We start from the raw sequence: 14,611 nt of genomic DNA on the forward strand, positions 1-14,611 counted from the left end.
TTCAGTCTCGAATTAGACTTTCCGAAATGCCTCACCTCACATTTGGTTGGATTGAACTCCATCTGCCACTTCTCTGCCCAACTCTTCAGTCTACCTATATTCTCCTGTATTCTTTGACAGTCCCTTAAGCTTTCTGCTACTCACCAATCTATGCGTCATCTGCCAACTTGCTGATCATACCAACAGTGCCGTCTTCCAGATCATTTATGTATATCACAAACAACAGTGGACCCAGCACTGATCCCTGTGGAACACTAATGGTCACTTTTCTCCATTTCGAGAAACTCCCTTTAACTACTACTCTGTCTCCTATTGCTCAACCTTATCCACCTAGCTAGAACACCCTACTTACCATGTGACTTCACTTTCTCCATGGGGAACCTTATCAAACACCTTACTAAAGTCCATGTATATAACATTAATATGATGTATCCCATTATTTCTCCTCTGACTAGCACATGGTGCTGGTGTTAATCCTGAGATCATGATATTTGGGGTGCTACTTTTCAACTTACTTTCTAAATTTCCATATTCAACATTTGAGACCTTCAACATTTTGACCTATGTCATTGATACTGATGCGTATCTTGCCACTGGCTGTTCATTAACCCCTCCTCTAGAATGCCATGCAGCTGCTCTGAGACATCCTTGACCCCAGCGCCAGTGAGGCAGCATACCATCCTGGAATCTTGTTTGTGGCCACAGAAATAGTTAGCTAATTCCCTTACAACTGAATCCCCTGTAACTATTACACACTCACACTTTCTCCTCTTCTCCAATGTAGTGGAGCAACCATTATGTAACAAGTTTGCCTGTTCCTAGTTTCCCCTGAAAAGCCATTCTACTCCAATCATGTTCAAGGGAATAACTACAGGAGGTTCCTGCACTACCTGCCTTGTCCTCAAAATCTGCCTGGTGATCATCCATTCCCTTCCTACCTGTGGAATATTAGCCTGGGTGTGACCACCTCCGTCCATGCTATCCACCATACTCTTAGCTAAACAAATGCCCATAGTGTCCTTAGCAAGTATTCCAGATCGGAAACCTGGGCTTCCAGGAGCTTCAGCTGCTGACACGTCATTCACTTGTGTTGGCCCTGGGCACTGTAAATGTGCTTGGTTTCCCACAGAGTTGAAGCAGCAAACCACAGCTTTGAGCTACCCTGCCGTCACTTACCCTTTTGAATTAAACCTTTAAAAGGCTCTTAAAATCATGTCATATTATTCATTAATTTCTTTCGGGCTCTTCTCCCTCTGACCTTACTGAAACAGAATATAGCCCTTGAACTATAAACCACAAAATAAAGACTTTGCAAACTGTAAGCAATAACAGTAGCATAAATACTTGCTGTCTGAACCGGAAGGGATGCAAAAAGATTTACAGGAATATATTCCCGACTCAGGCGACTGACTGTGTGGAGTTTGCACATTCTCCCCGTGTCTGCGTGGGTTTCCTCCGGGTGCTCCGGTTTCCTCCCACAGTCCAAAGATGTGCGATTCAGGTGAATTGGCCATGCTAAATTGCCCATAGTGTTAGGTAAGAGGTAAATGTAGGGGTATGGGTGGGTTGCGCTTCGGCGGGTCGGTGTGGACTTGGGCCGAAGGGCCTGTTTCCACACTGTAAGTAATCTAATCTGATAACCGAGACTGCAGAACTTGAGTTATAGAGGCTGGTTAGGCTGGGGCTTTTTCCCCTAGAGCATAGGAAGCTGAGGGTGACCTTATCATGGTTTATTCAAACATGAGGGTATAAATAAGGTGAATTGCCAAGATCTTTTCCCCAGGGTTCGGAGCCCAAAACTAGAGGCCATGAGTTTAATGAGAGATGTGAAAAATTTAAAAAGGAACCTGAAGGGCAACTTTTTCACACATCTTTCGTTAAATCTATGCCCTTGGTTTTAGACTTATTAACCAAGAAAAGGGTGCTTTCTTATACACTCTACTCTCTAATTTTTTTTACACTTCAATCAAGTTTTCCAACAGGCTCCTATTCTGCTGGAAATTACCCCACACTGCCCAACATTGTCCAGTCTAAGCAATAGCCCCATTAATCTTCCTTGAAGTCTCTGTAATGCAATCATATCTTTCCTATAGTACAGTGACCAAAAATGTGTACATACAATCCTCCAGCAGTGTTTCAACCAGTTAGAGCAGAAAATTCCAGCTCTTCGATTTAATGCCTTGATTGATGAAGTTTAATAATGCAATATACCTCTTGATTCCCTTACCTGCCTTTCTAGCTAACTACAGGGATATGTACAAAAGCACTCCACAGTCCCTTCTTTCTCTACACTTCACAGTGTTATAAAAATAAAAAGGTTCTACAGCATGGAAAATGGCTGCTTCATCTTTTGTGTCAGCACTGATCAACTAGCCCAAAATCACTTCCTAGAACTTGGTGTGTAACCATGTAGATTAAGAGAATGATAGAAATTATGAAATAATATAATTCTACCATTTATTGTGCATGCCCCAAGTCTTCTTTACAAAACACATCAGCTTGCACTTCTCTAGAATGAACATTTTTCCCCCACTGTCTACCTACCCATTGATATTGCTGATAGCCAAGTTCGATACCCATGAGGATGGCCTCAAGCAGGACCTGGGGTTCATGTCACACTACATTATACACACACACACACACACACACACACACACACACACCCCCTCTTTCATAAACACTCTCTCTCAGACACACACACACACACCCTCACATGCATGCACACACATCCAAAAGTCTCATAGAATCTCTAGTGTGGAAACAGACCCTGCAGCCCAACAAGTCCAGACGTATCTTCCTAAGAGGAACTCACCCAGTTCCATTCCCTTACATTTTACCCCTGACTAATGCATCCAACCTACACATCCCTAATCACAAGTACCTGATGAAGGAGCAGTGCTCTGAAAGCGACTGCTTCCAAATAAACCTGTCGGACTATAACCTGGTGTTGTATGATTTTTAACTTTGTACACCCCAGTCCGACACCGGCACCTCCAAATCGTGACTATACATCCCTGAACACTGTGGACAATTTAGCATAGCCATTTCACCTAACCTGCACATTTTTGGATGAGTGAAGAAACTAGACACCTGGAGGAAACCTACGCAGACATGGGAAAAATGTGCAAACACCACACAGGCAATCACCTGAGGCTGAAATCAAACGCAGGTGACTTGCGCTGTGAGGCAGCAACGCTAACCACTGAGCACCATGCCATCTCAAAGCACAGCCACACAGCCTGAGGGAGAACATGCAAGCTCCACACTGACAGTCGCCCGAGGATGGAATCGAACCCAGGTCCCTGGTGCTGTGAGGTAGTAATGCTAACCACTGAAGCACCATGCTGCCATCTATGGGTGAATTTGCATTTGCAGATACATTCTATTTTGCTCAAAAAACACACAATCTGCAGGCAGTTAATCAATGTAAACATTTTATAAATTCCTACTTTGGAAACAGAACCAGTCTGACTCAAAATTGGAATACAGACTCTAACCTCACACCTTTAATGCACTGTCTGAGCTGAAATATTACCTTATTTTATAGAACCTTAAATTATCACAGAATGGGACTTGAAAGTAGTTCAGGGATTTACATATTAATGAATCAAAACCTGCAACCCATTCTAAAAGATGAAAGACTTAACAGCAATCTAGGTTTGTTCAATATATCATATCAGTTGCATGACACTATGATCTTGTGTTAAAACTTCTGTGTCTTATGATCCTATTCCACTAGTTACCTGACAAAAGAGCAGCACTCCAAAAGCTAGTACTTCCAAATAAATCTTTTGGACTATAACCTGGTGTTGTGTGATTATCTTTAGCTTCATTAGTCTTTTAAGTTCCTTATTTTGCTATGTCCCTTGCCATTCTGCTTCTAGAGCTTTCTTCTCACTTATTTCCAAGCATTTCTTTCCAACCCAAACCACGTTGACACTGCTAACAACAGGACCTCTGCTATTATGGGCCTTCTCTTTGGTAGCTATTTAACTGAAGTCAGCAAACACCTCAGCAAGTATCTCCCAGGTGGCTTGTCCCTCATTTCGTTGAAATCACGTGACTCCTTCTAAATGCTATTTGCTCTCAATGATCGAAATGATGGACCTCAAACGTCTTCACAGAACTGAAAACCACAAAACATTTTTCCTCATTTTAGAAGCAAACTCTGCAATAATGTTATGACGCTTCATTTTATGGTTGGAAATATTTGCTCTGCACTTCCCATTCAGTAGAAATACCTTTCTCAAATTATCTTATAGAGATTATGAATCTTACCAAAATTATTTTGTCTCTAAATTGGACCAGTCATTTAGGTCATAGTAATACTGTTGTTTCCCTCTAACTAAAGCTTCACATTCCTGGAAATTAATGTAAAACACTGCAGATGCTGAAGGAACTCAGTAGGTCCAACAACGTTTGTGGAAAGAGGAACAGAGTTAATATTTCCAGCCTGATGACTCTTCTTTGGAACTTCCCATTCCATTTCCCTACTAAGAGCTCTGAATGAATGCATTTTGAAGGGCTCTCAGTTACATAAATCTTTTTAATGAAAACATGTCTTTTCTCTCTCTGAATTACAGATTGTATTCCAGACTAAAATATAAAAATACTGATAAAAACATTGGAATCTCCTGTTTTTGTGGTTCTGCTCGCCGAGCTGGAAGTTTTTGCTGCAAACGTTTCGTTCCCTGGCTAGGGAACATCATCAGTGCTGTTGGAGCCTCGTGTGAAGCGCTGCTTTGATGTTTCTTCCGGTATTTATAGTGGTTTGTTCTTGCCGCTTCCGGGTGTCAGTTTCAGCTGCAGTGATTTGTATGTGGGGTCCAGGTCGATGTGTCTGTTGATGGATGTTCTTGCCGTTTCCGGGTGTCAGTTTCAGCTGTAGTGGTTTGTATATGGTGTCCAGGTCAATGTGTCTGTTGATGGAGTTTGGGGATGAATGCCATGCTTCTAGGAATTCTCTGGCTGTTCTCTGTCTGGCTTGTCCTACGATAGTGGTGTTTTCCCAGTCAAATTCATGTTGCTGGTTGTCTGAGTGTATGGCTACTAGAGATAGCTGGTCGTGTCGTTTTGTGGCTAGCTGATGTTCATGGATGCGGATTGTTAGCTGTCTTCCTGTTTGTCCTATATAGTGTTTTGTGCAGTCCTTGCATGGTATTTTGTAAACTACGTTAGTTTTACCCAGCATGAGCCAAACTAACGTAGTTTACAAAATACCATGCAAGGACTGCACAAAACACTATATAGGACAAACAGGAAGACAGCTAACAATCTGCATCCATGAACATCAGCTAGCCACAAAACGACATGACCAGCTATCTCTAGTAGCCATACACTCAGACAACCAGTAACATGAATTTGACTGGGAAAACACCACTATCGTAGGACAAGCCAGACAGAGAACAGCCAGAGAATTCCTAGAAGCATGGCATTCATCCCCAAACTCCATCAACAGACACATTGACCTGGACACCATATACAAACCACTATAGCTGAAACTGACACCCGGAAACGGCAAGAACATCCATCAACAGACACATCGACCTGGACCCCACATACAAATCACTGCAGCTGAAACTGACACCCGGAAGCGGCAAGAACAAACCACTATAAATACCGGAAGAAACATCAAAGCAGCGCTTCACACGAGGCTCCAACAGCACTGATGATGTTCCCTAGCCAGGGAACGAAACGTTTGCAGCAAAAACTTCCAGCTCGGCGAGCAGAACCACAACAACGGATACCCGAGCTACAAATCTTCAATCAGATTTTAAATCTCCTGTTTTCTTAATATACGATGAAAACTTCCTTTCTCTTGAAAATGACCTAGGTGTTGCCCTCCAAAGATTTCTAGTGAGAAAAATGCCCATTGAATGTAGTGGGAAGGAGGAGCAGGACAGAAAAGGGAAGATGAAAGAGTTTTTATGAAATTAAATACTATTTTCAGAAAAGTTACACATGTTGTCAACTTGAAAAGGTATTGTGAAAGCTTCCAGGAGGACATTTTGCACTGGTTACATGGACTATCACATTTTATAAATCTAAAGTTAGGAAACTAATAAACTTCAGATTCAGTTTTCTCAATTTTTTCTCACCATTGTTGGAACTTCAGAATTTAACATTAAGTAAGATCATGACTGTTATTGTCCTGACATGTGGCCCAACCTTTCAACAATGCAAATTACATTAGTTGGTGCTATATATACATATATTTTTCTCTCTCTCTCACACACACACACACACACACACACACACACACACACACACACACACGTGCTGGAAATCTGAAATCTGAAATCTGAAATATAAACGTGATGGAGAAACTCAGCGGCTTCGGCAACATTCGTGGAGAGAGAATCGGAACGAACAATTCTGTCCCAATGTGACTCTTCTGTGAACACTCTCTCTCTCCACTGTCACTGCTAGTGCTACTCCGCTCTCCAACACAGTTTTTATTTCACATAAAATTTGGCCTTGCTGTGTAAAAATCAGGAACACAAACATTACTTCCTGGACTATTAATGTAAAATCCAGCTGTCAGATAAATTACACTATACCAGTAACTTACTTATAAAACAACCTGGGTTTTCAGTTCATATTTACTGAATGAGTAAATGGTATTATATTGTAATCTGACCAGTCCAGATATCTATTGTTTGCAAATATAGATTACCTGGAAACTTTTTGGACAAGCCCAAGCAACTGAGGGCATGATTTCTGTCCAGCACTCTGGCACAAACATGGAATACGCAGTATTTTGAGAAAACTTTTATCATACTTATAACTGGTTAACTGTGTTTTATTGTTTTGCAGTTCACGTATTTATAGCTAGACACTTTAACATTAATCTATGAATCAGAAAAGTCTGAAATCCAGGAACAGTTTGGTCCTAACCATTGTACATATGTTATAGTGTATATGGTTTAAAGAAAACTTACTTTCTAACTTGAGCAATCAAATTTGAAAAGGGTGTTTCCCATGCATACATTTTGATGATTCGCATTCCTGATATAACTTCGTTCATTATACGAATTCTGTTATCTGTCAGTATTGCAGTTTTGCCTCTAGACGGGTCAGGAAGGAAAATAAAACATCTTAGCAAATCAGATTTATTTTCAAAATTCTTTGTAATAGTAATTAATCTTCAAAATCTACAAACAAAAGACTAAAAATTATGAAACACATCTGACAAAGAAAAGTACACATGATATCACTGATATAATGGATGTTCCAGGATTTTGACCCTGTCCTGAGCTATGGTTTTGGACAGGAGCATGAATAGGAAAAGTTTAAAGGGATATGGGCCAACTGCAGGCAAATTTGACTAGCTCAGTTTGGGAAACCTGTTCAGCTTGGATTAATTGGAGCAAAGTCTGTTTCCATGCTGTGTGACTCTATGAAAATGAAGAAATTGTGATACATTCCCAAGTCAGGATGATGTCCTTATATATGTGTAAAACACCTTGGGATTTTCCATAATGATGTTTGCCAAAGATTGTTTAGTCCTCCTAATTCCTTGTTTGAGTTTTTTCCTGAAATCGTCGTACTCTTCGAGGGCTCTGTCTACTTTCAGTTTCCTAAACGTTACATATTCCTCTTTTTTTTATTAAGTTCTCAATTTCTCGTCATCTTTATCCTTCATTTTTGCAGGAACATGCTAGTCCAAAACTCCAATCATCAGGTATTTAAAAGATCCGCACAGGCAGGATGTGAATTCACCTCCATCAGCTGCCCCCAATTCCTGCCCAATATTCTGGTAGTTAGCCTTCCCCCAATTTAGTACTTTCACCTAAAGACAGAATAGGAGTTGTACACCAGAGAATTTCCAACCTCTGTCCTGCTCTTGTAGCATAGTATTTATTTGGTTGGTCCAGTAGCTTCTGGTCAATAGTGACACCCATACATTAATCTTTTAATATTGAGGGTTTCAGCAACAGTAACACGATATCAAGGATTAATGGTTAAATTCTCTCGTGTTGAAGATGGTCACTTCCGATCACTTCTGTGGCACGTGTTATTGCCATCTATCATCCCTAGTTGGGATGTTGTGCAGGTCTTGCTGCATTTAGACAGAGACTGCTTCTAGTTACTGAAATGGTTCCAGGTATGAGAAACTTCCATCTATCCTCAGTTGAAAAAGTTGGAATTGTTTTCCTTTTTGATAAGGCAGCTGAGAGGAGATCTGAGTGTAGATTTCATGAGTGGCCAGGGCAGGTTAAATAGGGTGACACTGTTTGTGTTTTTAAAAGAGACAAAAGTGAGGAGCCATTGATTTAAAGTGATGTGCAAACAGAGCAAGGATGACACAAGGAAAATCTTTTTCAGACAACAAGTTAAGGTATGAAATGCACTGGCTGGAAAGATGTTGAAGTCAGGTTCAAATGAGGCAGTCAAGAGGGCATTTGGATAATAATAGTGTGCAGGGACACAGGGAAAAGGCAGGAGATTGGCACTAGATAATACAGCATGATGGGCTGAATAGACTAATAATTTTGAGATTCTGTGCTTTAGTATCTGAGGCATCACAAATGGTGCTGACCATTATGCCAATCAATATCCCCATTTCTGACTTTATGATGGAGGAAATGAAGTAAAGAACACCAATTAGTCTACTGTACCCATTTCAGCTCTCTGCAAGCACCAACAAATTTGTTCCATTACCCCACATTTTTCCCAAAATCCTGAAAGCATATTTCAAAAACTTTTGGCAACATTTCAGGAATATGGGCATCCTTGCAAGGTTAGCATTTGTTGTCCACCGCTAACTGCCCTTAAAATGAGTAGCTTGGTAGGCCATTTCAGAGGCCGTTAATAGTCAAACACATTGCTGTGGGTCTGGAATCACACACAGGCCAAATTAGGAAAGGATGGCAGATTTTCTTCCTTAAAGGACATTTGTGAACTAGTAGGGTTTGCTCAACTACTGATATTTCTCATGGTCACCATCATGGAGACTAACCTTCAATTACAAATTTGTTAACTGAATTTAAATTTCACCAGTTGCCATGTTGGGATTTGAACTTGGAAGAGGAAGTGAGGACTGCAGATGCTGGAATTCAGAGCTGAAAGTGTGTTGCTGGAAAAGCGCAGCAGGTCAGGCAGCATCCAAGGAACAGAAGAATCTACGTTTCGGGCATGAGCCCTTCTTCAGGAAGGAGGAGAGTGTGCCAAGCAGGCTATGATCAAATGTAGGGAGGAGGGACTTGGGGGAGAGGCATTGGAAATGCGATAGGTGGAAGGAGGTTAAGGTGAGGGTGATAGGCCGAAGTGGGGGTGGAGGCGGAGTGGTCAGGAAGAAGATTGCAGGTTAGGAAGGTGGTGCTGAGTTTGAGGGTTGGGACTGAGACAAGGTGGGGGGAGGGAAAATGAGGAAACTGGAGAAATCTGAATTCATCCCTTGTGGTTGGAGGGTTCTTAGGCGGAAGATGAGGTGCTCTTCCTCCAGCCATCGTGTTGTTATGGTCTGACGATGGAGGAGTCCGCTGACCTGCATGTCCTTGGTGGAGTGGGAGGGGGAGTTGAAGTGTTGAGCCACGGGGTGGTTGGGTTGGTTGGTCCGGGTGTCCCTGAGGTGTTCTCTGAAACGTTCCGCAACTAAGCGGCCTGTCTCCCCAATATAGAGGAGGCCACATCGGGTGCAGCGGATGCAGCAAATGATGTGTGTGGAGGTGCAGGTGAATTTGTGGCGGATATGGAAGGATCCCTTGGGGCCTTGGAGGAAAGTAAGTGGGGAGGTGTGGGCGCATGTTTTGCATTTCTTGCGGTTGCAGGGGAAGGTGCCGGGAGCGGAGGTTGGGTTGGTGGGGGGTGTGGACCTGACAAGGGAGTCACGGAGGGAGTGGTCTTTCGGAACTTGTGATTTGAACTTGTGAGCATTAGTCTGCTCTCTGGACTACTACTAATTTGCTGCTGCCATGTATTCATGCAGTGCATTCTAAATGATAGCAGCTCACTTGAATTTTCTTTTTCTTGAGTCAGCTATTTTTAAACCAAGATTCATAAAGCAGTCTGTAGCAAACTATGTTCAAATGTAACAAGACCTGAACATTACCGAAGCTTCGGCTAAATAATAGAAAGTAACATTCATGCTACACAAATTCCCAACAATGACCATCTCCAGTAAGAGATTATCTGATCACTATCCCTTGACATTCAATAGTATTACCATTACAGAATGGCCCACTATCAACATCCTGAGGGTTACCAGAAATTCAACTGGATTTGTCATATCCTTTGCTACAAGGGCAGGTCAGAAGTTAGGAATATGGCAGCAAATAACTAAAAACTTGTTCACCATCTACACGGCAAAAAAAGTGATGGAATAGTCCCTAAATGTCTGCAGTTCCAACAGTACACAAGCAGCCTGACATCATTCAAGACTGGCACCACATCAACAAGCATCCACTCCCTCTGCCATTGATGCTCAGCAGCAGTAATGTTCACCACCTACAAGATGTACTACAGAATTCACTAAGAATCTGTACACAGCTCTTTCCCAACCAATTCCATGTCCATATAGAAGAACAAGGGCAGTAGATACATAGGAACACCACCTGCAAGTTAGCTCTGAGCCACTCACGATCCTAACTTGGAAATCTACCATCATTCCTTATTGTTGCTTGGTGAAAATCCTGGAATTCCCTTTCTCATGGCACTAATGGGTATACTTACAGTACTCAGACTTCAACAGTTCAAGGCACCAGCTCACTACCACTTTCTCAAGGGCAATAATACCATGATTTGCATGTAGAAATACTTCCTAACATCTCTCCTGAAGAGTCTGGCCCTAATTCTCAGACTACACCCCCAGCTCCAAAATCTCCAACTGTTAGGGATGGTTTTCTTTATCTATCCTGTCTATTGCCGTCAATACTTTGAAGACTTCAATCAAATGAGTCCTTAACCATCTAAATTTTACAGAAACATAGAACACAGAACAATACAGCACAGAACAGGCCCTTCGGCCCATGATGTTGTGCCGTACATTTGTCCTAGCTTAAGCACCTATCCACGTACCTACCCAATTGCCGCTTAAAGGTCACCAATGATTCTGACTCTGCCACTCCCACAGGCAGCACATTCCATGCCCCCACCACTCTCTGGGTAAAGAACCTACCCCTGACATCCCCCCATATCTTCCACCCTTCACCTTAAATTTATGTCCCCTTGTAACACTCTGTTGTACCTGGGGAAAAAGTCTCTGACTGTCTACTCTATCTATTCCCCTGATCATCTTATAAACCTCTATCAAGTCACCCCTCATCCTTCGCCGTTCCAATGAGAAAAGGCCTAACACTCTCAACCTATTCTCGTACAACCTATTCTCCATTCCAGGCAACATCCTGGTAAATCTCCTCCAAACCCTCTCCAAAGCTTCCATATCTTTCCTAAAATGAGGCAACCAGAACTGCACACAGTACTCCACTTGTGGCCTTACCAAGGTGCAGTACAGCTGCAACATCACCTCACGACTCTTGAATTCAATCCCTCTGCTAATGAATGCTAATACACCATAGGCCTTCTTACAAGCTCTATCCACCTGAGGGGCAACTTTCAAAGATCTATGAACATAGACCCCAAGATCCCTCTGCTCCTCCACATCACTAAGAACCCTACCGTTAACCCTGTATTCCGCATTCTTATTTGTCCTTCCAAAATAGACAACCTCACACTTGACAGGGTTGAACTCCACCTGCCCAGCTCTGCATCATATCTAAGTCCCTTTGCAGCCAGCAACAGCCCTCCTCACTATCCACAACTCCACCAATCTTCGTATCGTCTGCAAATTTACTGACCCACCCTTCGACTCCCTCTTCCAAGTCATTAATAAAAATTACAAACAGCAGAGGACCCAGAACTGATCCCTGCGGAACTCCACTTGTAACTGGGCTCCAGGCTGAATATTTACCATCCACCATCACTCTCTGACTTTGACCGGTTAGCCAGTTCTCTATCCAACTGGCCAAACTTCCCACTATCCCATGCCTCCTGACTTTCCGTATAAGCCTGCCATGGGGAACCTTATCAAATGCCTTACTAAAATCCATGTACACTACATCCACTGCTCTACCTTCATCCACATGCTTGGTCACCTCCTTAAAGAATTCAATAAGACTTGTAAAGCAAGACCTACCCCTCACAAATCCGTGCTGGCTGACCCTAATCAAGCAGTGTGTTTCCAGGTACTCATAAATCCTATCCATCAGTACCCTTTCCATTACTTTGCCTACCACAGAAGTAAGACTAACTGGCCTGTAATTCCCGGCGTTATCCCTATTCCCTTTTTTGAACAGGGGCACAACATTCACCACTCTCCAGTCCCCAGGCACCACCTCCATTGACAGTGAAGATGAAAAGATCATTAACAATGGTTCTGCAATTTCCTCTCTTGCTTCCCACATGATCCTAGGATATATCCTGTCAGGCCTGGGGGATTTGTCTATCCTCAAGTTTTTCAAAATGCCCAACACATCTTCCTTCCTAACAAGTATCTCCTCCAGCTTACCAGTCCGTTTCATACTCTCCTCTTCAACAATACGGTCCCTCTCATTTGTAAATACTGAAGAAAAGTACTCATTCAAGACCTCTCCTATCTCTTCCGACTCAATACACAGTCTCCCACTACTGTCCTTCATCGGGCCTACCCTCGTTCTCGTCATTCTCATGTTTCTCAGATACACATAAAAGGCCTTGGGGTTAACCTTGATCCTACCCGCCAAAGATTTTTCATGCCCTCTCTTAGCTCTCCTAATCCCTTTCTTCAGCTCCCTCCTGGCTATCCTGTAATCCTCCAACGATCTGTCTGAACCTTGTTTCCTCAACCTTATGTAAGCCTCCTTCTTCCTCCTTACAAGATATTCAACCTCCTTCGTCAACCAAGGTTCCCTCACACAACCATCTCTTTCCTGCCTGACAGGTACATACATATCAAGGACACATCGTATCTGTTCCTTGAAAAAGTTTCACGTTTCAACGACATCCTTCCCCGACAGCCTCTGCTCCCACCTTCTGTTCCTCAGATCCTGTCTTGCAGCATGGTATTTACCCTTCCCCCAATTGTAAAACCTGTCCTGTTGCACGCGCCTATCTCTCTCCATAACCAAGGTGAAAGTCACAGAATTGTGGTCACCATCACCAAAATGGTCACCCACTAACAAGCCCATTACTTGAAAACAGATCAAAATTATATAATCTCTCCTGATAATTCAGCCCCTGAAATCCAGGGATTATTCTTGTAAACCTACGTTGTACTCCCTCTAAGTCCAATATATCCTTCCTAAGATGTGGTACCCCAACCTAATCCCACTACTCCAAGCAGGTTCCAATCAAGGTTTTGTAAAGTTCTATTTAACTTATTATCACCTAGAAAGTCTCCTGATCTATACTTTTTCATTTCAAGAACAGATCATCTCTTACTTACTCTAAATACAATCTGCCACAACTTTGTCCACAACCTCAGCATAAAATTACAAAATAATATTGATCATCATCTATACTGTCATCGGTGCCACTTAATTTTATGTCATAGGCAAATTTGGACATTTGACTCTCTATGCCATTATCGTAGTCGTTAATAAATTGTAAAAATAATTGAGGATGTGACATTACTTGTCACATCCTATCAATTTCAGTATCTATTCATTTTACAGAATTTCTGTTACCTCCCACTCAACCACTTTTCCCAGTTATGTCAGTAATGTGTCCTCAACTATAGCACAATCTCTGTAACTCAACCATTGTTATTAGAACTTAACAGGACTTTATCAAATGCTTTCTGAACATCCATATACATTCCCCTATCCAATACTGGAGGTGACTCTTCAAAAAAATTCAATTTCATGATGCACCTATCATAAATCCATGGCAACACTCCTTGAATAACTGAAAATTTTAGGCTATCAGATACTTTATTCTTTATTCCAACAATTTCCCCACGATAGATATTCTGCTAACTGGTTTGTAATTCCCTGGTTTTCCTCTTTCAACTTAAAAAAACTGAGTCACATGCAATTTTGCAATGATGAGAGACAACTCCTGTATCGAGAGAACTCTGAAAGATTACAGTTAGGGTGCCTACAATGAGCTCTATTTCTTGGATGGAAACTGTCAGGTCCTGGGGATTTGTCACTCCTTAATTCCATTAATTTCCTCATTACTGATATTATGCTTGATGTTTATTTTGTTTAGTCTCTTTTCCTGAATTTCGTCAGGACTTCTGGCAAGCTATAATCTTTTAATGCTATAAATATGGAGGCAAAGTAACTATTCAATATGTCTGCCATTTTAACCATTGTTACTGGCAAAATCCTTACTTTCAGTCATTAGTGGCCCAACATTGCTCCAACCACCCACTTTCCTTTAAGTATAAAATTTCTTATTGATTTTGATGACCCTTGCAAGCTTCCTTTCATAATCTTATTTAGCCGTTCTCATGAGCTGCTTCGTAGCTCTTTGCTCGTTTTTGTGTCTTCCCCATTCACCACAATCTATGCTGTTTCTCATGTTTGTAAGCCCTTCAGTTAAGTTTTATTTTGACCCTTAAATCTTTAGTTGTCAACAGCTGTTCTTTTTCTGTGAAGTGGAGCTTTGCCCTCTCAGGTGTATAAAC

General features: G+C 41.9%; 1 protein-coding gene across 3 annotated transcripts in view; it reads right to left on the minus strand.

The window, feature by feature from the left end:
* The window catches only part of abcc4 (ATP-binding cassette, sub-family C (CFTR/MRP), member 4), a 472,542-nt gene that overhangs the window by 379,736 nt on the left and 78,195 nt on the right, over positions 1 to 14,611 (minus strand). For all 3 annotated transcript variants that reach the window (XM_060825961.1, XM_060825960.1, XM_060825959.1), the window contains exon 7: positions 6,942 to 7,067. In XM_060825961.1, coding sequence (XP_060681944.1) covers positions 6,942 to 7,067 — 126 coding nt within the window. The remainder of the gene's footprint in view (positions 1 to 6,941; positions 7,068 to 14,611) is intronic.

The sequence above is a fragment of the Hemiscyllium ocellatum genome, chromosome 6 (genome assembly GCF_020745735.1).
Source record: "Hemiscyllium ocellatum isolate sHemOce1 chromosome 6, sHemOce1.pat.X.cur, whole genome shotgun sequence".
Classification (NCBI taxonomy): domain Eukaryota; kingdom Metazoa; phylum Chordata; class Chondrichthyes; order Orectolobiformes; family Hemiscylliidae; genus Hemiscyllium; species Hemiscyllium ocellatum.